At 35.8% G+C, this 26244-nt stretch overlaps 1 protein-coding gene and 1 pseudogene across 1 annotated transcript in view; one reads left to right on the top strand and one right to left on the bottom strand.

Moving 5' to 3' along the window:
- Window positions 1-26244, top strand: part of Qtman (queuosine-tRNA mannosyltransferase) — a 285302-nt gene that overhangs the window by 235157 nt on the left and 23901 nt on the right. Inside the window, 1 exon segment of the mRNA XM_090342867.1 lies at window positions 23521-23630. Within this exon segment, the coding sequence (XP_090198993.1) occupies window positions 23521-23630 (110 nt within the window).
- On the bottom strand, window positions 21782-22339 carry LOC150056412 (homeobox expressed in ES cells 1 pseudogene; annotated as a pseudogene).

Genomic DNA, 26244 nt, shown 5'->3' on the forward strand with positions numbered 1-26244 from the left:
CAAATGGCCTTTACATTGCAACTCCTACTCTCTAGTGTAACCATTTCTGAGTCTTTTAACTAATCCCCGGAGTATGTAAAAAATAAATATAAAAGTATGTAGACATGTGCACAAGTGTGCTTATGTGTGTGTATGTATGTGTATGTATAACCAGGAATAAGAAGGCAGGTTTACCTTGCCATTTCCTAATTCAATGTTTTTACATATATCTTTGTTCCTTTTTCTGTAATGTATCCTTTCTTTTCCATGTCTGTCTAAATCTTTACTATCAGCTTATGGGCCAACTTATGTTTTCCCTGCCATAACATTGAATTGATGGTGCTCAGAGGACATGGGAGTTTTAGAATCGTCACTTTCTTGGGTACATCCTCTTCTGTCCTATGTAAATCTCTCCCATTTGGCTATATTTATCTTGTCCAGGCCTACTTGAAACTTAAAATTTAAAAAAAATTATATGGTTAACCTTTTCTGGCATTTTTAGTTTTACAGCTGTCACCAGTTAGTTCTGTGGATGAGAATATATCCTGTTGAGGAATTAATGATAATTCATTAAAAAATTCTTTATATGATGTAGTAAGTATATCAGAAGTAGGGATGTCTTAACCTATGAATCCTTTAAACAGAAAAAACATCAAACATCATTGAGATTGATGAAGAGATAATTGTAACAGATGAAGTGTGTAAGAGGTAAGAAAAGTAAAACAGAACATCCTGCTGTCAGAGCTGAGGAAAAGCAAATCAGTAGGAATGCCTTAGTAAACGTAAGCTATGATCATTCCTCAGCCTGCCATGTCTATGTGTCTGTAAATTAGATGCTTTAAAATAGATTAAAATAAAATAATTTATATTTACACTTTTGTACAGAAGCCATACTAAATGAACTTGAACTGTAGTTGCTAACTACACAGTCCCCAAGAATCTTTCACTAGTTCAGTTATTCACACATTCAGTACAAATTTTCATGAGGTAAGGGAATTTTCAACTCCATGTCCACACATACTGGATTATAATGTGTGCTGACAGACTGTTTTACAATCCAGGTCCTACTCCCTTCCCAGTAAGTACCTTGGACACTGAGTACAATGAGGCTACCCTTTCTATGCTTTAATTTCTTCTAGACATAAGTCAAAACAAAAGTAGATCCTGCCTCATAGAATTATGAGGATGAAATCATGTTATCTACCTAAGAGTTTCTCATTCATATTATGCCTCTCTCAAATTCTGCTGTGATTGTTAACCCCTGTTTGGCTGTAATTCAGGTTCTAAGGGAGATTGGGAGCCCCAGAGGAGCTAGTTTGGTCTCAGTTGGCAGATGATCACATTGTGATCTCTCAGAAGAATGCTGTCATGTCTGATGATCACCTCACAGTGTTAGTGACTGCTGCATTAAGTTCATATCTTTCCACAGTCTGTCTTGTTTCTACCAGTAGGTGCTGCCGGGGCCCTTCAGTGAATGTGGTACTGCTCATGTCATGCTGGCTTGGACTAGGATCTGCTTCATCTTACTCACAGGCATGGAGAATTTGTCTGCTCTCCTATATCCATGGATTTCAGAAAACAGTTCACTTTCAGACCTCCTTAACCCATGCCATTAATTTTCCTCAATCTTTCTGGTGCCTTGCTGGTCGCAGAAATGCATGCAAAGCTGTTTCCCTAAATGGCCAGCTCTGTCATCTTGTTCTCAACCCTGGATCTACACTCAAGAATAAGTATATATGGTGTAACTTGCCTTTGACAGCCTATTTTGTTAGGGGATTTCTTTAAACATTTGGGGGGAAAAAGAAGGAAAGGAAAGTATTGAGGAAACCCTACTTTGACATTGCCCCATTCATAAGGAAATGGAAAGACTTGGAAAAAATCATACTAAGTGAAGTAAGCCAGACCCAAAGGAACATAGACTCAATGGATTCCCTCATTTGTAATAATTAGTACACATTTTGGGTTCTCCTAGCAAAGGATTACAATAGTTCAAAACCAATGTACATAAGGTCATAGAGGATGAGACTGAATGAAATAAATTCTAGGATATGGAAACAACAGGTTTATCTTGTGTGATTGTTATTCTTAAAGTACTATGTTATATTTCTTTTCTCTCTTTTTTTGCCCTTATGGTATATCTTGTATTGTTAATGTATCTGACTTTTTTACCTGGTATATTGTATATACATTTATTTGTTTATTTGAAATAGAGAAGGGAAAACAAGATGATTGGGAGGGCGTGGGGAGAAGGCAACAGGGGCAAAAATGAGAGGGGGTATCAATGTGGGAGAAGAAATGCACCTACTACCTGGCGAATGTAACTGTCACCCCTCTACACATTATCCCAGCAATAAAATAAAATTTGAAAAAGAAGTAACATACTTGCTACCTGATAAGTGTAACTGGAACCCCTCTATATATCACCCTGACAATAAAATACAGTTATTAAAATAAAAAGGAAGGACCGGGAGGTTGGCCTAGTGGTAGAGTCCTTGCCTAGCATGCATGAAGACCAGGCTCAGTACCACATACATAGAAAAAAGCTGGAAAAGGTGCTAAGGCCCAAGTGGTAGAGCTCTAACCTTAGGAAAGTCCAAGGACAGGGTTCAGGTCCTGAGCTCAAGCCCAGGACTGGCAAAATTATTATTAATAATAAAAAAATAAAAAAGAAACCCTACTTGACATAATTCTCAAAAACTATTCTTTGGACCTCTGCTTCAAAATGTGGATTTAATAGTTAACTGTTTGTCTTCTAAGAAATATTTGTATGCAATAACCTTATTGTAAGAGCAGAGACTATGGATTATGTTTTCTTTCATTGCTGGGGGCAGCACAGGAATGGATTTGAAGTAGGAAGTGCCAAGGGAGGGAGCATATTATACATTGATTAATGCTTCAAATATTATCCTCCTACACATGTATCAATACAGCTTCTTTTGAGACCTTTGCCTCAGAGAACTCCTAGATTATCGTAGTACAATATAATAAGTGAAAACCCAAAAGAGGAAGCAACTAATTCTGTCAGGAAAAGTCGGGCAATGCTTCACTGTAGAAGTGAGGCTAATCGAAAAAGGGATTCCCTTCGACACATTTATTTCTAGCTCCCAAGCAACATGTGTTGCAAGAGAAAATAGTGAATCAATCTAAATGTGAACCTGTATTTGGGGAGGCCTGAAAAACTCAACCCAAACTAGAAATAGTGCTGCCATCATATTCCATTTTTAATGCTAAAGTGAGGATGAACAGTAGTGTTCAGGGTCCCTGGTGATTGCGCTGTACTTGAGCTAGAGCAGAATCAGTGGCAGCTTGAAATCCACAGCCTTGCCTTAAGTTTAGGAAGCCCTGGTCTTCTCTTGTGTCAGGGCTCAAGACTGTTGAACTGAAAGCCTTGTAAATGCTTAACCTATTGTGAACCTAATCCTTATTTTTAAAGCCAGCCTGCAGCAATTGTGAAATGGGTGAAGGTTTTCTAGTCACACTTCCATACATTGTTTACCTTCCTCCTGGCATAAACTTTGATGTCTTGTCCAGGTGCCCAGAGCTTTCTTTTATTTGATATTTTACACAGTTCTCTTCCATTTAAAAATCTTTCCTTTAAGGCATTCTTCCTTCAGCCATCTTAACTCATATTCTCTTAATGAGTTGGACCAATACATTAATATCCAAAAAGTACATGATACTTATTTTTAGATTAAACCACACTGAAATGTAAATTCTTGATAATGTCTTTATGTGTTATTGTTCCAGGAATTTTTACATTTTAAGAGAGATTTTGTGTTTAGTTAGTTGCTTTACAAAATGAAACTCTAAATGGAAATTTTTGCTTATTTCTCCAATCATATTAAATCATGCTTAGTGGAAACCTCCTAGGAACAAAATATCTTTATAAAATCGTGATATGAAGTTATAGGGAGTCATGAAGGCTTAGGGAATTTCAGGCATTATTAGTAGTAATAGACAAGATCTTGTGGAATTTAGTACTTATCTCTAAAATCTTAGCACAAGGTGGACAGCCTTTCTTTTAACCGATGTTTAGGTCCTTGAGGGTGGAGTGTCCTCTTGTCATTTGTCACACTTGTATCCAAGTACCTTTACAAATCCTGTGGGCCATGCACTTGTGCTCAATTCTGCAGCAAATGAATTCCTGACTTCAGACAAGTGTGGGATTTTCCTGAGACCACAAATCCAAAGGTAGTAAGAGATTTTGCTATGTTCTAAATGTTTATGCTTTAGATGATACACTATTAAAAATGGAGTCTAGAAATATACCACAATGTTTCATTTTAAATCATTTTGAAAACAAAATAAGTCTGCATGGTATTCTTACTAAATATATATTCTAGTAAAGAAAATTTTTTTTTTGATCCTTGCATAATAGATTTTAACAACTTTCAGGTAAAGTAAAAGCAGTCGATATACTTGTTATCAAAATTATCTACTGCTTTCCTTAATTTAATGGTTAAAAATTGTACTTTATTTTAATTCTTCCTGTATCTAAAACCTACCAATCAATATATGCACTTAACTTTTAATTTTAAATGACTGTCAAAATATTAAAAGTAAAAAATGGAAAGCAAAGTTGAATACTAAAGATATTCTATACCAGAAAGGGAGTGATTCCTTTATTCTATTTTGCATATACAGATTTCTCTTGGAAACATGTATGAGCATTTGTCTAATGAAAATATTGCTATAAATTTAATATATTTAATAAGTATATATTTAATATCTTTAAAATAATATCGTTATGAATTTAATATAAATTATTTATGTTTCTATGTAAATCTTTGGATCATGTTTTTCCTTTAGAAAGTATACTACAAATTCCTTTTTTCTTTTTTTTTTTTTTTTGCACCCATGCTGGGGCTTGAACTCAGGACTTGGACACTGTCCCTGAGCTTTTTACTCTACCACTTGAACCACAGCTCAGCTTTTTCTACTTATGTGGTACTGAGTAGTCGAACCCAGGACTTCAGATATGCTAGGCTAGCACTCTGCTACTAAGCCAATTCCCAGCCCTACAGATTCTATTTTTTAAAAAAGAAAAAAACCACTTTCCATCAAATTTGAGTTTAAAAAAATTGAGGTTTTCAAAACCTTTTAAAATATTACTTTATTTTAAGATGTACCCCATGGAAATTTTAACTTCTTGCACAACTCTTTTTCTTTTTTGCTTGCCAGGCCTGGGGCTTGAACTCAGGGCCTGAGCCAGAGCACTGTCCTTGGGCTTTCCTTAAGGCTAGCGCTTTATCACTTGAGCCACAGCATCACTTCTGGTTATTCTATTTATGTGGTACCGAGGAATTGAACCCTGGTCTTCACGTATGCTAGGCAAGCAGTCTACCACTAGGCCAAACTCCTGGCCTTGCACAACTTTTTTTTTTTCATATATTTTTTATTGTAATTAATAGAAGGGTTACATGATATTTGCCAGATAGATGGTGCATTAATTCCCATACATTGATATCCTTTCACATGTCTTGGTCACCATTTCCCTCCCCCCTACCTCCACCCCTCATCTTGTTTTCCCCCATTCCCTATCCAATTTCAAATAACCAAATACAAATATATCCGATATAGCAGGTAACAAAGTGAGATACTGTAACAATATGAGATAAGCAAGGGACAGCAAAAGAGATGAGAGATAACATAGTACCTTAAGAACAACAATCATTCATTATATGGCTTATGTTTCTATATCCTAGAGATCCTTTCATTTAGCGTGCTACTATATGGCCTTTTGTATCAAGGTTTTGCTCTATTGCAAATCTCTGCTAGGAGAGCCCAAGGTTTCTACTGATTATGACAAATGAGGGAAACCATTGAGTCTAAGTTCCTTTGAGTCTGGCTTACTTCACTTAATATGATCTTTTTTAAGTCTTTCCATTTCCTAACAAATGGGGCACTGTCATTCTTTCTGACAGTAGCATAGAATTCCATTGTGTACAAATACCACATCTTGTTGATCCACTCATCAACTGAGGGGCATCTAGGTTGGTTCCATATCTTTGCTATGGTAAATAGTGCTGCAATGAACATTGTTGTGCTGAATTCCACTACTTGGCATTTACCCAATCATCCAGAAACAAAGACATACTAAATCCTTGCACAACTTTTAATTCATAAATATGAATGGTTTATATACTTGGGGGGGAAGTTCTTACACCATCAAATGTACTTGTGTAAATGTCTTCTCTGCAAAAAATGGCTATGAAACACATAGCTATAACAAAATGGTCTATCTGATCCTTTATTTACCACTTCATGTTCTACTTCTCAAGCTTGATCAGGCACAGGAGAATTCTTAGCACAGGTAACTCACAAATCTCATTGATGTTTACTATGGAGAGACTTGTGGCCTTGCATTTACAATGAATCCTTCACCATGGTGAAACATCTTCTGTTGCTTCCACTGAAGAATCCAAGGTTGTCCTCTCTCCACATTCACCTCTGTACCACTGGGCTTTCATCATCTTCGGCTGTTTTTCTATTTGTTGTATGATTGTAGCAGAAAGGAGACTGATGTTTTACTCTTCTGATTGTTTTATTCTTCATTAAGAAAACTGGAAATTTAAGTCTATTCCAGTGAGTTTAATAACTACCACTCTAGTTAGAAACTACAGTTATTTATAATAAATAGAAGGTACCATTTTTGAACTTTTAATACTCACTTTAGGAATAATAGAGATATCTAAGGTGATGATGATGAAAGATGATACTTGCATTAGTATTTCTATTTTCCTTTCCTGCCTGCTCCCAAGAGGAAAAAGAGGGGAAGTGATGAAGTATTCTTCTAAATTTTGGGTGTAATTATTTAAAACAAGAGACTGGTAAGATGGTTTAATAGTCATGAAAAGAAACAATAAATTACTGAATTGTAGGGAAATAATGCCTATGGACAATTAGCAATAGGATTGGAAAATGACTATTGATAATTATGGGTTGGGTAACTGAATTAATGATGGCATTTGACAGGATTAAGATATAATGCTGAGAATAAAATTTCAGATATAGATACTTATACCTTTATATACAAATACAATTGCTACTTTAACTCATATTTGTAACTTTTATGAATAGCTGTCGTTTTTAATTAGTATGGTAGTTATTTTTTTTATCTTTTTTTTTTTGCTAGTCCTGGGCTTGAGCTCAGGGCCTAAGCACTGTCCTTGGGCTTTCCTGAATTCTAGAGCTCTACCCTGAGCCACAGCACCACTTCCAGCTTTTTTTCTATGTATGTGGTACCGAGGAATTGAACCTAGGTCTTCATGCATGCTAGGCAAGCACTCTAACACGAGGCCAAACTCCTAGCCTAGTATGGTAGTTATTAAACAGAAGGAATAGACTTAAATTTCCAGTTCTCTCAATAAGTAATAAAACAATATGGAGGAAGAGGAAACGGAAATAGAGAAGGAGGATGACAATAATAATAGAAATATCTCTTATGTATTTACTATTTGCTAGGCACTGCAAATTGTTTCTAATACGTCATCTTTTTAATCCCATCAACAGCTCTTTGAAGTTCTTTTTACCCATATTGTTACAGATAAAAAAATTCTCAGAATAGTTAGTTTGCCTTGGAATATTGCCACTAAGTATGAGAACTGAAACTTTTGCTCTTTCCACTAGGTGTAATTGTCCATAAAAGTACTATAATCAGGCCTGAAAATGCATCCTTATAGTTAAATGTGAATTTATTATCAGGTTCTGATAGCTGTTTCTTTTATTTTGGTGGAGATTAGATATGTTTCTCATAAACAAGCAAAGTTGGTGAAAATATTTTCTCATTGGTTCTGGTTGCCCAGTAGAGCTGCTTACATGAGCAAGGTCCTAGATTCATTTCTGAGCAACACACACACATACATAGAAATACACTGTGAAACATAACTGATTATTCTTTCCTATTCATTGATTACTGTTCACATATTGTTTTGAAATGGGCCAGAATTGTTCATGAGATGTATTCATTCTAGACAACCTTTAGCAATATAATTAATTTACAGCATGTTACATAATTATAATATTAAGAATCTTATTCTTTCATATGTGAAGAACATGGAACCTATAGAATCTATGGAACATATAGTGATCAGCTCTTAAGAACTTTTAACTATTAAACCTCAAACAAGACACAGAAAACTTAGGGTATTGAACTCTTCCCTTTATGATGTCAAAACAGATTTATGTCATAATACAGGTTTAGTTCCATTGTAAGAGTATAAGAGAAGAAATGAGATTCAGAATCAATATTGTTTATAAGATGAAAAATGCAAGAAGAACACATAATTTTGAGCAGGTCTTTTAAAACAGACATTCCATGTTATATTCATCTTTTCCAATAATCATTGTCATGACAATCTGGTATGTCTAGCAGTTGTTACTGTGTAAGGGAGACAGTCCTTTTTCTGAGGTCTTTGTTGGCCAAGAAGCATGGCAGTCTCTTTGGATTTAGAAATAAGACATAATACATAAATGCATGTTAAGTTTTGCATTTTTCACCATCAGAAAGAATTTTTTATTAATCACTCTGTCCATTTCTATTTTTGCATTTTTTTTTTTTTTTTGCCAAACCTGGGGCTTGAGCTCAGGGCCTGAGCACTGTCTTTGGACTCTCTCAAGGGTAGAACTCTACCACTTGAGCCTCAGCACCACTTCTGGCTTTTTTCTATGTATGTGGTACCAAGGAATCAAACCCGGGTCTTTGTGCATGGTAGGCAAGCACTCAACCACTAGGCCAAACTCCGAGCCCTATTTTTGCATTTTTTAAGCCAGAAACTAGTTTTGGAGTAGTTTTCTCTTCAAATTAAGACTCTTTCTCATATGATTGAAGACCTTGTCATTTCTAGATATGACTAAATGTCCACAGCTGAATGTGAAAACTGTTCATTAAGAATTGAAATCCATCTGGATGAAAAACATCTAATAATTCTAGATGATGTTTAATCCTCCATTTAAAAAACTCTTTAGTGTTATTTCATAGACCTTTTTAACCATACTTTAAAAAAATAACTGGCTAAGATGAAAACATCATTCGCATTTTCAGTGCCTAAAAACTTATGGAGTTTCTCTGATGTGTGGGGCTTCATACTAATTATGAGGGCACAGCATACAAATAAGTATGAAATAATAGAACACATTCATGAAAATCATCAGTAGTAAATGAATATTAGAGCATGAGTGAGTCAGAATGAGGTAGTTATTTCTCAAGTATGACTCTAAGTAATAATAAAGTCAAAGTCAATGATGTGAGTAGTGGAGAAGAATGTCAGGATTGAAAGTAAAAGTTTTCCAGGCACTGGAATTATAGGGAAGAGAGCATGGACTGTACACACAAAGGGTGGAGGAGACACGGAGAGATAGAGACAGAGAGACAGAGAGAGAGAGACAGAGACAGAGACAGAGAGACAGAGAGAGAATATAATGGGAATACTTGAATATTGGATGGGCCAGCTTAGTGCTTTCTAGTTCAGAGAAGTGGTATCTCAGGAATACTATGTTGAAGAGAATATTGTAAGTATTTTCTGGAAGCTGAAGTGTTTCTGAAACTCAGTGATATTCCCAAAATCATTGGTGCTGTGTGATTAATGGCAGTTACAATTTTAAGGATTACAGATGTGATATAATTGGATGGATATAATAAATATTTTATATACAATCCATTGAGACAAGTAATTGGGCATGTATTTACCATTGGGTAAATAAAAAGATGATTTTACAGGAATGCAACCTAAATATATAGTCAACTCAATTTAATAGCTTTTGTAACCTTGTATCAGAATTATGTTATACATGGGGATTAAACAGGCAACTTCAATATACATGCATGGTCTCAGCCTTTAAGGAACTTACAAATTGCAGAAGCCTTGATAGCAAATTAGTCCCAAAGGAAATGAACATGATGGGAATAAAGGAAAAGCACTTTGGTTAAGAATTTTGGGATGAATACATATGCAAAGTGAGGGGAAAACATAAATTCTGCAAAGGAGAAATTAAAGTGGTATATGAGAGCTAGATGTCTCTTTTACTGTTGTTTCAAACCACAAAAATTTGGAAACAATTTATGTAACTAATATTAGGAGAATTAATTTATGTATAAAATGAAGAGCCTAAGTAATCATTGGAAAATGAGATGTTTGTTATTATAGGAAGGTATTATGCATTTAGTGAAAATGCAAAGCATATACTTCATCTGCTTCTGAATTACTTGATTTTATTACAGTGAGCATGCTCTTTGCTTTCATTGAAATTTTAATTTAAATGGTTGTAAATTCACAAGCAAGAATAAAAATAATGCCTGTCCCCTCTGGAACTCTGAGAGTACACATGCCATGTTCTTGCTTTCACATATCCTTGAAGCTAACCTCTTTTTCCAGATTTGTCTTCTTTCTGTTGTTTGTAATAAACAAATCCTATTGATCCCGAAATCACTGATTCCATGGAGTACAATTTTCCCATTGTTGCTGAGCCTATCCAATGATTTTTTATTTCTCTTTCTATTGAATTTTTTGGTACTATCTGATAGTTGCTGAGATTGAACACTTTAAAGCCTGGCTGTCATGTCCCTGCCTGCCACAGAAAAGCAAGGAATAAGAGTCATAGAACTTCCTCTTTAAGAAGTAGTATAACAATTTTCAGGAACATCAGAGTTCACTTGACTGGACCCTAGGAGAAATTTCTAGAAAAGAAGCTAGATAGAACCATTGGAGTAGCTCTCAGGATAACTCATAAACAGTTTTAAATGTATTCCTTCCCTCTATATCTGTTAGAGGAAAATAAGATTAAAATCCAGAAACAAATCTAAAATGACAAACCAGTTAAACTTTATGGCCCTCGTTGCCACTTTGAACAAAGGGAAATTTTCATCACAGAAAATAGAAAAAGTAATGAGAAAAGAGTCTGGTTCCATATAGCCTCCCCCATGTCTGAGAGAGAGTAATTATAGAGAAGATGAGGGTATAAAATGACGTAGGTTGGTGTACTGCTTAAGAAACATTACAGGATAGGGAAGACCAATTGATTTTAATTAAGATACTTCATGGCCTACCAATTTGTTGAGAAATGGGTGTGGATAGACTGCCTAACCAGAACTTCAGATTCACTATTAAGACAGACAGCCAAATAAAAATTACTGTGTGTAGTATCCAGGAGCATAGAAATAAGAGAAACAAATTGGGGAGTTGAAGCTTTTAGCAGTGGGGAGATTTTAAAGAAAATTGTATGAGTCTTCATGTGAACAAAGATTTGTTGAGTATTGTTTCTATTGTGTGGCTTTCAGAATAGAATGGTTGGGAAGATTTAATTGGGACAAGGTCATTAGGTTGTATTTGTAACTCAGTATTTGTAAACCAAGTAAGTGACCTTTCTGAGAAAGCAGAATATCTTCATTAGTGTCAAAATAGAAGAAAACGTAATAAGCATAAGGACTGAGGCAGGGAGGGACTAAAGAACACATCATTCAGAATAGTTCACAGAAAGCCTAGTGAGTCAGGAGGAAAGGGTCATAGCTAATGTACTAAAAAGTCATCTAGAAACTGTACGTTATCAAAAACTCCCTTGTTAATAGGTATTGCCAAAAAAAAAAAAAAAAGAAGTGTATAGGAGAACACAAATGTCTCAAAGAGAGGCAAGGAATAAAGCCGAGATTGCCAATAGACTTTATTTTCAATGAGAGATCACTTTCCCTCTGTATTAAAAGTGAAGATGAGAATATGTGTGTGCAGGTAGTATAAGCAAGCTCTGATATGCATGAATAGATTTCTTTAAATTTTTCTGTAACTTATTTGTGATGGCTCATTTCAATATGGTAATAGAAATAATAAGTAGATAGAGATTTTCTGTCCATTGTTTTCTTAGTTACCATTCCTCATATACTGGACACTTCCATGAGGAGATCTTTTCCTTCTGTCTGTCTGCCAGTAGCTCTGCGATCCTTCCATGACACTTCTGAACTATGCTTTCACTTTTAGGAATCTCTCAAGGCTGGTGCTTTTTATCACTGTGACAAAATACCTGAAAGAAACAATGTAAAGGAAGAAATATTTATTTTGGTTATGGTTTCAGTTTCAGCCTATGTTCAAGTAGTCATTGCTTTTAGGCCTGTAGCAAGACAAACCTAATTGGGAAAAGAGTGTGATAGAGGAAAGCTGCTGGCAGCTAGGAAGCAGAGAGAATGGAACAGAGCTAGGAACTGGGACAAGATATGCTCTTCAAAGGCACATCTGCATTGGTGTACTTCCTCCAGTCAGACTCTACCTCTGAAATAAAGCATATACCTGTGAACTCATTCATACATTAATCCATTGATGTAGCTAATCCAGTCATTACCCAGATCATCCAGTCATATCCCCAATGGAAACAAAGCTTTAGCATATGAGCCTTTGGGGGAACATTTCATTTTCAAGCCACAACACATATTTTCAGACATTCACTTTCAGGACCATGCTTCTTCTCCAGGCTTCCAAGCTGTAAGCCTCTGAACTCTGATACCTCTGATCCTCTTCATCAGTCCCTGTCTTTTATGTCTACAGTTGGAACAGCAGCACATCATTGATGAGTACATGCTACACTCACCTGGCATTTGCTTACATATTTTCTTGTGTCTGAAGGCACTGCCATTTCTACTAAGATTTTACCTTCTGTGCACTACTGGAACACTGGCCACTTTAGTAGTGGGACTCCAAATTTTCCTTAACAAAATGAAGATAAAACATGTTAGTATATCACTTGTATGTTTGTGTATGTATGTGTGTATGTGTATGTGTGTGTGTGTGTTTAATTGGGTTACAAAGCCTTACAGATAGGTACAAACAGAAAATCCTCTTTTGGAACCCAGAATTTATTCCTGAGTATGAGATACATGTAAGTACATGATTTCTACAATAGTTGGAAATGTGGAGAGTTTTTAACTCACACAGAATAAAGTTAATGGAAAAGCTTTAAAAAAACCTATATTAGTATCTTTTATGTAGGGTAGAGAGAGGGAAGGGGGTAAATTGATTAAACTGTCTTAATTATGGCTATTAACAAAACAATAAGATAACAAGTGCTGACGTGGATGTAAAGAAAAGGGAGCCCTTTTACACTGTGGTAGGAATGTAAACTAGTCCTACTATTATGGCAAACATTATGGAGATTCTTCAAAGACTTAAAAATAGGACTATATGATCCAGCTGTCACACTACTGGTTTAATATATAAAGGAAATAAAATGAATATGTCAAAGCCCATGCTTAGCACAGCACTATTTACAGTTGCCAAGATATGAAATCAACCTAAGTATCCATCAACTGATGAATACTTAAAACTTTGTCCATGTGTACAATGGTACACTCACTATTCAGATGTAAGCAAAGAACACAATCTGTTATTTACCATGTATATAGAACTAATTAATATTATATTAAATAAATTCTAGGTACAGAAAGACAAGAACCACATGAACCTCCCCTTCATAGGGACTAAAAAAGTGTATCCCATAGCAGTTAATGGAATGGTGGCTATCAAAAGGTAGGGAGCAAAGAGGGGAGGAAAAGATTTGATCAATGGGAACTCACTTCCAACTACATAGGAATAAGAAGCTCGCATGCAGTTTTGTAAAGGAGAGGGACTACAGTTGACAGTTTTGTATGGTATATCTCAAAATACTTAAAGGGAAAATTTTCAATATGAAGAAAAGATTTTCACTATGAGGAAATGAAAGCTATTTGTGGAGATTGACACAAATAACTTGCTTTAAACATATATACATTTATTGAAATATCAGATGGTTCTCCTTTTATGGTTTTATATATCAGTTGAAAAATTAAAATTGAGTAATTAGGTAAATAAAATAACACAAGTATAAATGGTAAAAGGTGTAGAGAATGAGCCTGTGTTATGTGATATCAGGATGTTTTACTTGTCTTCATTTTTCACAATGAACTTCTTTTGTGTATGCCAGTCCTAGAGCTTGATCTCAGAGCCTAAGCATTGTCCCTGAGCTTTTACATTCAAGGTTAGCACTCTACCACTTAAGCTATAGCTCCACTTCTGGCATTTTTTACTGAACAGTCTGTGCCCAGGCTACAATTCCCAGATCTCAACCTCCTGAGTAGCTATTACCCCAGCCCTGAACTTTTAATTTGTGATACTCTCCTGTTTTAAGGATGAAGATGCTAAAGCTGTGTGAAATTGTACAATAGTTCTGGTAGTTACATAGGCCATGTTTTTACTACTAGTGGCTAAGATCATCTGTCTGAACTATTCCTTTCATTCATCCACTGAAAGCAAGGTTAAAGGACAGAATGCATAGAAGCAATACAGAGAGAAAGCAACAGAGTCTAATTTTGGTCCTCAGTACCTAAAATTAAATGATGGTGGGAGAGATTAAAAAATATAAGAATGAATAAGAAATCATTTCTATTTGTGGGCTAAAGAGATACTACTAGAAGCCAAGACATTCACAAATATACAGATACACACAAATGCGGTGGGGGGGTTGAAAATTTCAGCGGGGTTGAGTTATGTTTAATGCATTGTGACACACCATTTGAGCAAAAGCAGCACATGTAAAGGGAAATCACACTGCCATTTGCCCACTAATGTCATGCATGTGGAGAGAAATTAAATTTCTGGCTGGCCCTGGAAAGTCAGTCATCATGAGAACTAATACAGGGTAGCACATAAAAACCTTATATTTTTAAATAATGAGCACCTCACTAGTTTGAAGTACCATATTTATTTTTAGTGGGATTTTTGGTGGGGTGTTTTATTTTGACTCAGAGTCTAACCTTGTGTGTAGGTTGGCCTCAGATTCCCAGCCATACCCCTCTACCTCCAAAGTGCCTTGATTTACAGCCTTTTGCCACATGAAATGCTACTTTGTAATGAAGACTTAAAGATGAAGGAGAGGAAAGTATCTGAAGGGAGAAGAAATCAGAAATAGTACTTTCAGAAATCATAAATCTGTATTACTTTTCATATTCTGATTACCACCTCATTGAAAGCCAAGTTACAGCTAAGGAATAACCAGTATCCATGGTTTCGTGATCTACAAATTAAACTATGAGCTGAAAATTCAATGCTCTTTTCCTCTCAGATAAAAAAATCAAAAGAAAATACTTGCATTTGTAGTAATAAGGTATGATTGCAATACAGGCTCTGTTTTTCCCATGTAATCTTAGAGTAGTTAGTTTGTGTGCCTACTTGGTTAAGAGGCTTAAAAGGGATTATGATCAGGTGCTTAGCATGGGATCTGGATTGTAACAGTAGCTCTGTAAATGTAATTCACCTTTTTAGCACCATATAGTTATAAAAAAGCACTAGTTTTGTCAACATAACATACATTACACTGTGATAAGCAACTCCCAATTTATACACCATTCCAAATCTCAGTTGCTTAAACACAATACAGTATCTTTTCTCATGTTCTTGTTTTCTTAGTTCCTGTACATAGCAAAAGCAACTCTCCAAGTGGCAATTGAGACTATCCTTTTAACCTGACCATCTTAACACAAAATCTCCAAGGTTTATCACATCAAAGACAGAGATACCCAGTCGTTCTGGGTATCTAGATGTTTTTCTCTGAAAGTGACACTTGTCAATCAGATTACAATTCTATGGCCATTGAGTGTCCTCATCCCACTGTAGGGAGGTAAATATAGTCCTCTGTGTTACCAGAAAGGGAAAGCTGAATATTGACGAGAACAAGTCATCTCTATCCCTACTCCTAGAGAATTGTACTTTGTAGTGACCAAAGCAGGTCATTTGTCCTTCCCTGGGGAGCTCCCAATCCAGTGTTATACTCCTGGGTACACGAATATCTATAAAGATCTATAAAGATACAAGTGTCTACTCAAGGTAATCAAGAACAAGATCAAATAGATTACATTCAATATGAATAAGGTTGTGTGGGAAAATAAGAAAAGTTAGCAGTTAGTATAAACTAGAGGACATAGGAATCCTCAGTATTTACTGAATAAGTGTTAAGGAAAGGGCTTTCAGAAGTTAAATGGGAAAGGCAACATAGATAGATAAAAAATTTTAAAAAAACGCATGGGAAGCCATTTTGGCTTTTCAAATTTTCTGAATAATATTTGGGAATAAAAGCTGTTCTTGCCAGATCTGCTGTTTCCAATAAACCTAAAATATTTGTGTTGATTTCCTTTGCCATAGCAGAGAATTATTTTCTTTTTTTATATATTTTTATTGTAATTAATACAAGGGTTACATGATATTTGCCAGGTAGATGGTGCATTAATCCCCATACATTGATACCCTTTCACATGTCTTGGTCCCCATTTCCCTCCCCCCACTCCCACCCCTCATCTTGTTTTCCCCCATTCCCTATCCAATTTCAAATAACCAAATACAAATATATCCGATATATCAGGTAACAAAGTGAGATACTGTAACAATATGAGATAACCAAAGGACAGCAAATAAGATGAGAGATAATATAGTACCTTAAGAACAACAATCATTCATTATATGGCTTATGTTTCTATATCCTAGAGATCCTTTCATTTAGCGTGCCTTTTGTATGGCCTTTTGTATCAAGGTTTTGCTCTATTGCAAATCTCTGCTAGTAGAGCCCAAGGTTTCTACTGATTATGACAAATGAGGGAAACCATTGAGTCTAAGTTCCTTTGAGTCTGGCTTACTTCACTTAATATGATCTTTTCTAAGTCTTTCCATTTCCTAACAAATGAGGCAATGTCATTCTTTCTAACAGTAGCATAGAATTCCATTGTGTACAAATACCACATCTTGTTGATCCACTCATCAACTGAGGGACGTCTGGGTTGGTTCCATATCTTTGCTAAGGTAAATAGTGCTGCAGTGAACATTGTTGTGCTGGTGGATTTAGTATGTCTTTGTTTCTGTATGATTGGGTAAATGCCAATTAGTGGAATTGCTGGGTCATAGGGGAGCTCTATGTTTAGTCTTTTGAGGAACTGCCATACTACTTTCTATGGTGGTTGAATGAGTTTGCACTCCCACCAACAGTGTAGTAGTGGTCCCTCCTGGCCACATCCCCTCCAGCATCTGTTGTTATTAGTTTTCTTGATCCTGGCCATTCTAACTGGAGGAAGGTGGAATCTTAGAGTTGTTTTGATTTGCATTTCTTTTATGACCAGAGATGTTGAGCATTTCTTCATGTGTCTATAGGCCATTTTTGTTTCTTCTTCAGAGAAAACTCTAAGTCTTTGGCCCATCTTTTAATGGGATGGTTGTTACTTTGGAGATTAGTTTTGGATTGATTCAATTTTTTGAGCTGTTGATGTATTTTAGATATGAGGCCTTTGTCTGTTATATGGTTGGTGAAGATCTTCTCCCACTCTGTAGGCTTCCTAATTAGTTTACTAGCTATGTCCTTTGCCATACAAAAGCTCTGCAGTTTGACTTCCACCTAAGAAAAATCCAGGGCCAGATGGATTGACAGCTGAATTCTATAAGGTCTTCAAAGCAGAGCTCACACCAATACTCCTCAAGTTCTTCAACGAAATTGAAAATGAAGGGTCTTTACCAAATTCATTCTATGAAGCCAGTATAACCCTCATCCCCAAACCAGACAGAGATTCATTTAAGAGAACTATAGACCTATTTCTTTGATGAACATCAATGCAAAACTTCTCAACAAAATACTGGCCAACCATCTACAACAACTCATCAAAAAAATTATACACTATGATCAAACAGGCTTCATCACAGGGAGGCAAAGCTGGTGCAACATACCCAAATCAATTAATATAATTCAACACATCGACAGGAGCAAGGACAAAAATCACATGATTGTCTCAATAGATGCAGAAAAGGCATTTGACAAGATCCAACACCCCTTTATGATAAAAGCTCTGGAGAAACTAGGAATCCATGGAACATTCCTCAATATAATAAAGGCTGTGTATGACAAACCCACAGCTAGTATTATACTTAACAGCAAAAAGCTAAAGCCATTCCCTCTGAAATCAGGAACGATACACGGATGCCCACTCTCTCCACTCCTCTTTAACATAGTATTAGAATTCCTAGCCAGTGCAATAAGGCAAGAAGCAAGTATAAAGGGGATCCAAATAGGGAAAGAGGAATTAAACTTTCCCTCTTTGCAGATGACATGATCCTGTATTTAAAGAATCCTATAGACTCTACTCCCAAGCTCCTTGAGCTGATTCAAAACTTTGGTAGGGTAGCAGGGTATAAAATTAACCCTCAAAAATCAACTGCCTTCCTCTACGCCAACAGTGAGAGGAATGAGGCAACAATCAGGAAAGCAACTCCTTTTGCAATAGCCTCAAAGAAAATAAAGTACCTAGGAATTAGCTTAACTAAGAATGTAAACGACCTTTTTGATGAAAACTTTAAAACCCTGAAAAAGGAAATTTAAACAGAACTGAGGAAATGGAGAAACCTCCCATGCTCCTGGATTGGAAGAATCAATATCATGGAAATGACAATCTTGCCAAGGGCTGTCTACAAATTCAACACAATACTCATCAATATCCCAATGTCATTCTTTAAAGAAATAGAAGAGGCAATCCAAAATTTCATATGGAATAATAAAAGACCCCGTATAGCAAAAACATTTCTTAGCAGAAAGAACAGCTCAGGAGGAATTTCAGTACCAAACTTTAGACTCTATTACAGAGCTATAATTATCAAAACAGCTTGGTACAGGCACAAGAACAGGCCTGAAGACCAATGGAATAGAACTGAAGACCCAGATATTAAACCACAGACCTATGGCCACCTAATCTTTGACAAGGGAGCCAAAAAAATAGAATGGAAGAAAGATAGCCTCATCAACAAGTGGTGCTGGCAGAACTGGTTAAGCACCTGCAGAAAACTAAAGTTGGATCCTTCTTTGTCACCCTGTTCTAGAATTAACTCCAAATGGATCAAAGACCTGGAGGTAAAAGCTGACAATCTGAAAACTTTACAAGAAGGAATAGGAGATACACTAGGCCTCCTTGGCACAGGTTGAAACTTTCTTAATAAGGACCAAGAATCACAACAAATCAGAGAATGGCTGGATAAGTGGGACTGCATTAAACTGCAGAGAATTATTTTCTAACCAGACAGTTTCATTTGTAACTAATTAAAAGTAAAGAAGTAATTGAGAAACTGGATATTTCTCACCTGCTGAAATGCTTAAGGAACTTCCATTGTTTAGCAGTAGTCAAGCATAGATGAATCACAGGGAAGGGGAAATGATGTTGCTGAAAGTCTGAAAAAAGCCATTGAACAATCATATGGCAAGGTATTAGCTGTAGTTATATAAGTATAACTACATAGACATAAAAATCTGTGATGGGCTATATACTCTGTAGACATAATGTTTTATTACATACATGACCTATAAATCCTCAGCTTAATTTAATTATGTTCTAAAATCTTAGTGCCAGTGATTGTATACAAAGTTTCCCTTCTTGAATACTTGTTTCTTAAACATGACTTTTGAAATATGATGTAAAATCAACATTAATAAATTATTTAGTAAAAATGTTTTTCAAAACTTTAAAAATACTCTACCCGTTTATAGCAGGGCTGCTCTGGTGGCCCATTCCTGAAATCCTAACTATATAGGAGGCTGAGTTCTGAAGACCCGAGTGTCAAAGCTAGCCTGGGCAGAAAAGTTCATAAGATTCCTGTTATCTCAGGGTAGAACTTTGTGAAACTGTCTGATATAGTTACTAGAAATATTTTCCCCAGTTACAGAGACCTACTTATTAGTTATGATGTCCAGTAACCACTTGCTCAGTTGCCTTATTCTTTTTGTCAGTCCTAGAGCTTGAACTTGGGGCCTGGATGCTATCCACGAGCATGTATGCTAAAGACTAGCACTCTTATCACTTAAACCATAGTTTTTGTTGTTGTTGTTGTTGTTGTTGTTGTAGATTGTAGATAAGAGTATCAAGGACTCTCCTTCCCCAGGCTGACTTTCAGCTCTATGATCCTTAGATATCTCAGCTTTCTGAGTTTCTGTGATTACAGGTATGACATATCAGAGTTCAGCTTTGGTTGACTTTTTAAGTCTTTAAAACAGTCTACAACAGCATCCACCTCTTTGAATTCTTAGGTTATGTCTCCCAAAATAATTACTATCTCAGTATTTGACTACTTTCCTTCCATTTTTACCAATCCTTACATGTGAAAGACCATTAAAACTATACAAATCATTCACTCTGTGACAATATTTTAGGCTAATGCATCTTCCCCAAACAGTACCTTTTGCAAAATGTCTGATGTTACAAGAGATTTTGTAAAGTCTTTAGTATAAAATGCCTCTTTTCTGACATAATTTGGGGGAAGAAAAGGTCCACCTTACACCCAGTTATGTATTACAGTTTAAACAAAAGAAAGGGCATTCATACAAATTTCTTTAGAGTTTAAAGTGCCTTTTATGCTTTTGTCCATCTATATGAAATAGCTGAAGCATATGGGCTGATATGAAAACACAGAAAATAGAGTTCAGAAAAACTGCTGCTTTTAAAACACATTGGATCTTTTTAGAACTATAGCCTCTACACTATTAAACCTCCTTTCAACCTCAAACCACATCTATTTTTTGTGTTAATACACACATGGCAGAGGGGGGAGGGGTGGAAAGTACACACACAAGAGCTAAAATCTGGAATAAATGGTTTCATGGGGTTATATAACCAAAACTTTGGTACTCCAAATGAAATATTTCCAGAACTGACAGAATATATTTCCCTATAGTGTTACTCTCTCTTTAAAATATATTATATTGTTTCCATTTTTTTCATCTTAGTATTTCCAAGAGAATCAGACTAAGGAACATTTTACAGATAAGGTGGCAGCTATTTGATTGATATGTTTGTACATAGCATATGGTGTGTTCATCCCTCTCACACTGTTTTGAGTCTTTGTTCTTGCCCACAACAGTAGTATATACAAAACCATCCAGACACTTCCCAATGGTACATGCATGCAATACACATCATCTGAAAAAGCAATGAACAGTTTGCCATCACATTCTTTATTATTTGAAATAAATCAAACTGAGAGACATAGTGCTTAAAATAAGTTGTGATAAAACTCTAATTCTATACGATGTTACAATTTCATAAGCTTATAAATGCCATTTAAAATGTTAATTAGAAGATGCATTTGTTTTAATTCATGATACTGAAAATATTGACTGAATTTTGCATTAACACATTTAGGGGTGCAGATGTCATTTTTCATGAGATTTCCTGAATGATGTAATTTTCATTCTTCATATAGCAGTTTGATAATTTTACAGATTTATTTCACATAATTAGTGGGAAATGAGAAATTCAATTGCTGATATAGAACTATTTTCCTGTAATATAAAAAATAAGTTAATATTTCTGAATTATAAATAAGAACAAATATTTTGAAGACATCTGGTCTACATCTGTCTGAAATAAGATAATTTAAAACACTGTAACTAAATGCCAGAAATGCTGAAATATTCACACCTTAGAATGTAAAATAAAATCTCATCCCATTTTAATGTGATTTGTTAAATTGGATTTAAAAAAATCTTAGTGTCCAATAGACACTCATTCTGTCATTAGATAAAAGGTTAACCAAGTAAACTAATATTAACACATGTTTTTTTTTTTACTTTTCTGAAAATGTTTATTAAAATATATAGGAAAAATCTTTATTGGAACTGAAAAGTACCCAATATAATACAATCACAATTATATTTTCAGAAAAAAATGATAATATTCAGATTAAATGCAGGAAATGTCACATTATTAACAGTTGATATTTCCATGATTCTTCAGGTTCTACAACTGGAAGATAATTATACCAGTTTGGTTTTCTATCTATTCCAGGAGACTTGAGTTGAAAATTTTTTTTGCCATTAGAAACTGTGATTCTCTATGGGTTCTTTTCAGCTTTGCACGCCAATTTTGGAACCAAATCTGGATTCTGTCTTCCTCTAAATTCAGTTTTTGAGCTAAGTCTTCCCTTATATCAATGCCAGGATAGCAGTTTACTCTAAAGACATTTTCCAATACTTCAACCTGGTTTTGGGTAAACGCAGTTCTTGATCTTCTGCCTCTATACCAACTCAATTCTTTTTTCAATAATAGTCATTCTGAGGTTGAGATGTAATTTTCATAGTTCAAAGCTCTTTCCTCTGGCACTGGGTGATCCACAAGACAAGGAAATGTGATCCCACTGGGGAAACTTGGAACATGTAGACAGACGCTAGCATCTTTCTCTGAGGAGCTCCAGGTGTCTGTCCACGGTCTGTAGGGTTTCATGGTTGGGGCACAGTCTTTCTTCTGATCCAATCCTAAGATGCTCTTGATAGAAAACGAACAGGGAGAAGTTTTGCTTTCTCTAAGCTGAGCACCTTCCTGAAGGCTAGGATACATTCTCTGGTGGGCTGTACACAGCCACAGCTCTACCCTTTCTGGTGGGTTGGCTCCACGTGTGTGTGTGTGTGTGTGTGTGTGTGTGTGTGTGTGTGTGTGTGTCTAACACATGTTTTTCGAAGCCTAAATAGAACTATCATCTATTATCATCACATCATCATCATCATTATATTATTATTATTATTATTATTATTATTATTATTATTATATTGAATAACCTCCACTTATAAGCTAATAGTCAGGTCAAGTTCTGAACTTAAGCATGTCTCTTCCCATTTGATAAATTTACAATGCTCTATTCAGTAATTGGTGAGAGACTAGCAGAAGGCCTTTAATGTCACTCCCAAAAATGTGTGTTCTGTGTGCATGAAGGTGATCAATAAGTGTAGGAAGTAGAAATTTTAGAGTTGTGAACATAAATCCATCCTTAGCACATTCTCATGATCAGCAGAGAATCATTCTTTGAAAGGTTTTTTTTGTCTTTAAAAAAAAGTCTGTGTTAGTATAATATTAACAGTTTAGGAAGAAAGAAAAGTACTATATACTCTCTGAAGCCTAACCTTAAAATGTAAAACATAAGGAAGATTTCTCCCCAAGAGCAAAGGCTCTCAAGATTTAAAACTTCGATAGAAAACAGGATTTATTTTGTTGTTGTTATTTTGCTTTTTGGGTTTTTTGTTTATTTGTTCCTTTATTGCTGTTTTTACTTTCTGTGCCTTCTGTCTTGTATGTAAATTTATCTGTTTTGTGAAGGGTGAACCAATGTAGCAGTGATACTCACTAGACACTGTTTAAAATGAACTATACCACTGTGGGGTGAGGAGATCAGGAGGGGAAAACAGGGAGAAAATGAAGGATGAGGTGACACTGTTCAAAAGGATATGTCCTTACTACCTGACTTATAACCCCTGTGTACATCACCTTTACAATAGCAATAAAAAGTAGATAAAACAAAATTCAGTGGGGATTGGGCATGATCTTAAGAGAGAAATATGTAAGTGTTGAAGACAGTCAGTACATGGTATAGTGGGAGAATTGGGAGAAATGGCTGCTTGAATTCCAGAGGCTTCCCTCGTCAGCAAAAGACCCTAAAAGGAATTGGCACTAAGCGATATGAAACCACTTTTTCTCAACATATACCCTGAGGTAACACAAGCTATATTTTGTGTGTTTATTTCCAGGGAGCATGACAAAGATCCAGAGACGTTTTTTAAGGTATTAATGCACCTAAAGGACTTAGAACTCCAGTTTTACATATCTGTCCTTGGAGAAACTTTTACAGATGTCCCAGGTACTTATTTCAATTTTTCTAATTTGTACTTCAATAGATGTTGTAAGCTCTATAACTTAAGTATTAATTTCCATGTTTTCCTTTGTTAGAATAATCAGGATGAGCACTGTTAACCAAAAGATTATACGATGACATTAAAGTCTGATTCAATTAAAAAAATACTTAAGTAAGCATTCTTTGATTTTAGTTGAGAACATGAAGTCATCTATTTTATCAAATATAGTTTATACGATGCATCTTGATGTAAATAAAATATATTGCTATGGGCATCTTAACACTTAAGGAAAGTGGGAATTTGTAATTGGATGTACAACCTCTCACCTCTGGGGTCACTGGTGTGAATCATGCTCACACTGGTAATGGCTAAAATACATTACCATCTGTTAGGTGCCCTGTGTAAAGAATTTTGGCCTCTAACTTTGTAATGTGGAATGGACTGCCATCCACATCATACTTGTCATCAGTCTGCACCTTTTTTTTAATTTAACTTGCAAAAGACACAAATTGGCACCTGTTAGCAACAGGTCCTCTTGTTCTGTGTTCTTGACCCCGCATCCTCACCAGTCATGTTTGTGTCAGTAAAATGAGCATCTGACACTTTTCATAAGTGCTTGTGTTCATGTCTTTAAAAGCTTTGGTGTTGAGCATTATTTGAAAATTAAAAATGAACAGAAGTGTGATTCAGAAATAACCCTTGCTAGCATACATTATACGTTGAAGGATCACCTACAGTTTAATTTCACCCAGCAAATACTTTGTGATCTGATATAGCGCTAGTAACTACACCTAACCTGTAGTCATCTTCATAGCTTACCTGTGCCTCCTGTATCTTATGGACACTGATTTGATCCCCATTTGTCTAAGGCACAAAGCTTCCTTTATTTTGTCCTTTTGATATGAACTAGGGTACATTTTATGAAACATTGTCATGGTGTCTCAGCTCTGTATGCTTTTTCTTTGTATGTTTACCTCAGTTTCAAATTATGTAATATACATCTACATTTTCTTATCTCAACCCTCCATGTCTACGTGCATACACCTGCCCTCCACTGTAGTGTCTAGGAGGTCAGAGACTATCTCGTTTTCCACTTTTGTTCAAAATGCAGTGGAGGAGCCATCACAGTGCTGGGGTTCAGAACACTTATCAGATAAATAAGGTAATTTAAGCTCTATCCCCTGAAGAAATTGTTCACTTTGAAAGAAGATGATAGTGGTAGGAAACTTCTGATAAACATGTAAAACATTTCCATTTTTGCTGATATTCTTATAGCAAAGAGAAAGCTTAAAAATCTCTTCATATTTATTTCCTAAATATTGCCCCATCCCATTAGATATTAATATGGACTCTTTCTTCTTTCTGTCTTCATCACAAGAAAGGTGTCAGAAACAATATAGAGCTGGGCACAGTGTTTAACTGTAATTCTAGCTCCTTGAGGGGCTGAGCTAGAGAGAACCATGGGTTATGGCAAATCCAGGGAGCAAAGTTCCCAAGACTTCTTAGCCTATAGCTGGGCACAGTGGTGAACACTTATTGTCCTGGCCACATAGAAGATAAGGTAATGAAGATGACAGTTTCAGGACATCCCAAATAGAACAAGAAACTCCATCTCATTAGAAGACTTAGTTGGTAGAACACATCAGCATCTTAGCTACCTAGGATAGCAAGATCATAGTTGGATCAAGTCTTGTGTGTATGTGCGGGGAGGGGGGGGAATGATGGCCCACATCTATAATGTACTTTGTGTATTCAGATGAGCAGGATAAACTGTACAAGAATAGCTTTGGTGTGCGGGAAAATAGTGAGACCCTATCTGGAAAAAAATGACTGAAGTGAAATAAGCTGTAAATATGTCTTAAGTTGTATCAAACTTACCTAGCAAATATCCTGAATTCAGACTTCTAGTACTGCAAAAATGAAAAGGCAGGGGGAGAGGAAAAAGAGAGAGACTTCTTGTTTCCACCATGTGTTTACAGCAAAGCAGCAGTAGTGCTCAACCTATTACTCTGTTCAGAGACTCAAGCTGATAGATAATAAACCATCCACCGGATCAAGCATTACAAGTTACCTTAAAGAAGACAAAACTCAGGAACTGCCCCATCAATAATTAACTCCTTTGTCTTAGAAAGAGTATGACAATCTACTCAACTCATTGGCTAGAACTTTTCAAAGTACTTCTCAATTATAAAGAAGGGCAGGAAATGTAACCCTACTCTGTGTGGGAAGAAGGGAGGAGGTGGCTTTTTAAAGATCTTGGTTTGAAGCCAGTCTGTGAAAAAAAAGTCTACAAGAGTCCAAATCCAATGAATTAGCAACAACAACAACAAAACAAAAACAAGAACACCACCAAAAAAAAAAAAACTGGAATGGAGATAAGTGGCTCATGTGATTGAGGGCTACCAGCTCTCAACAAGCAAACCAAATAAGCATGGAACAGACTTTCTGAATTCAAACCTTAGAGCCAGATTTGGGGGGTTTGGGTAGAAGAATCAAAAGCAGAAATACTTGGTGACATGGCCCACCACAGCTACAGTTCAGTAATATAGAGCATGGTCTGTGAAACCTCACAGCAAAAACCAAGCTGATCCAAGGTTTCTGCCTTTAAAAACCTTGTTG

The sequence above is a fragment of the Megascapheus bottae genome, chromosome 12 (assembly GCF_031878675.1).
Source record: "Megascapheus bottae isolate mThoBot1 chromosome 12, mThoBot2.hap1, whole genome shotgun sequence".
NCBI lineage: Eukaryota > Metazoa > Chordata > Mammalia > Rodentia > Geomyidae > Megascapheus > Megascapheus bottae.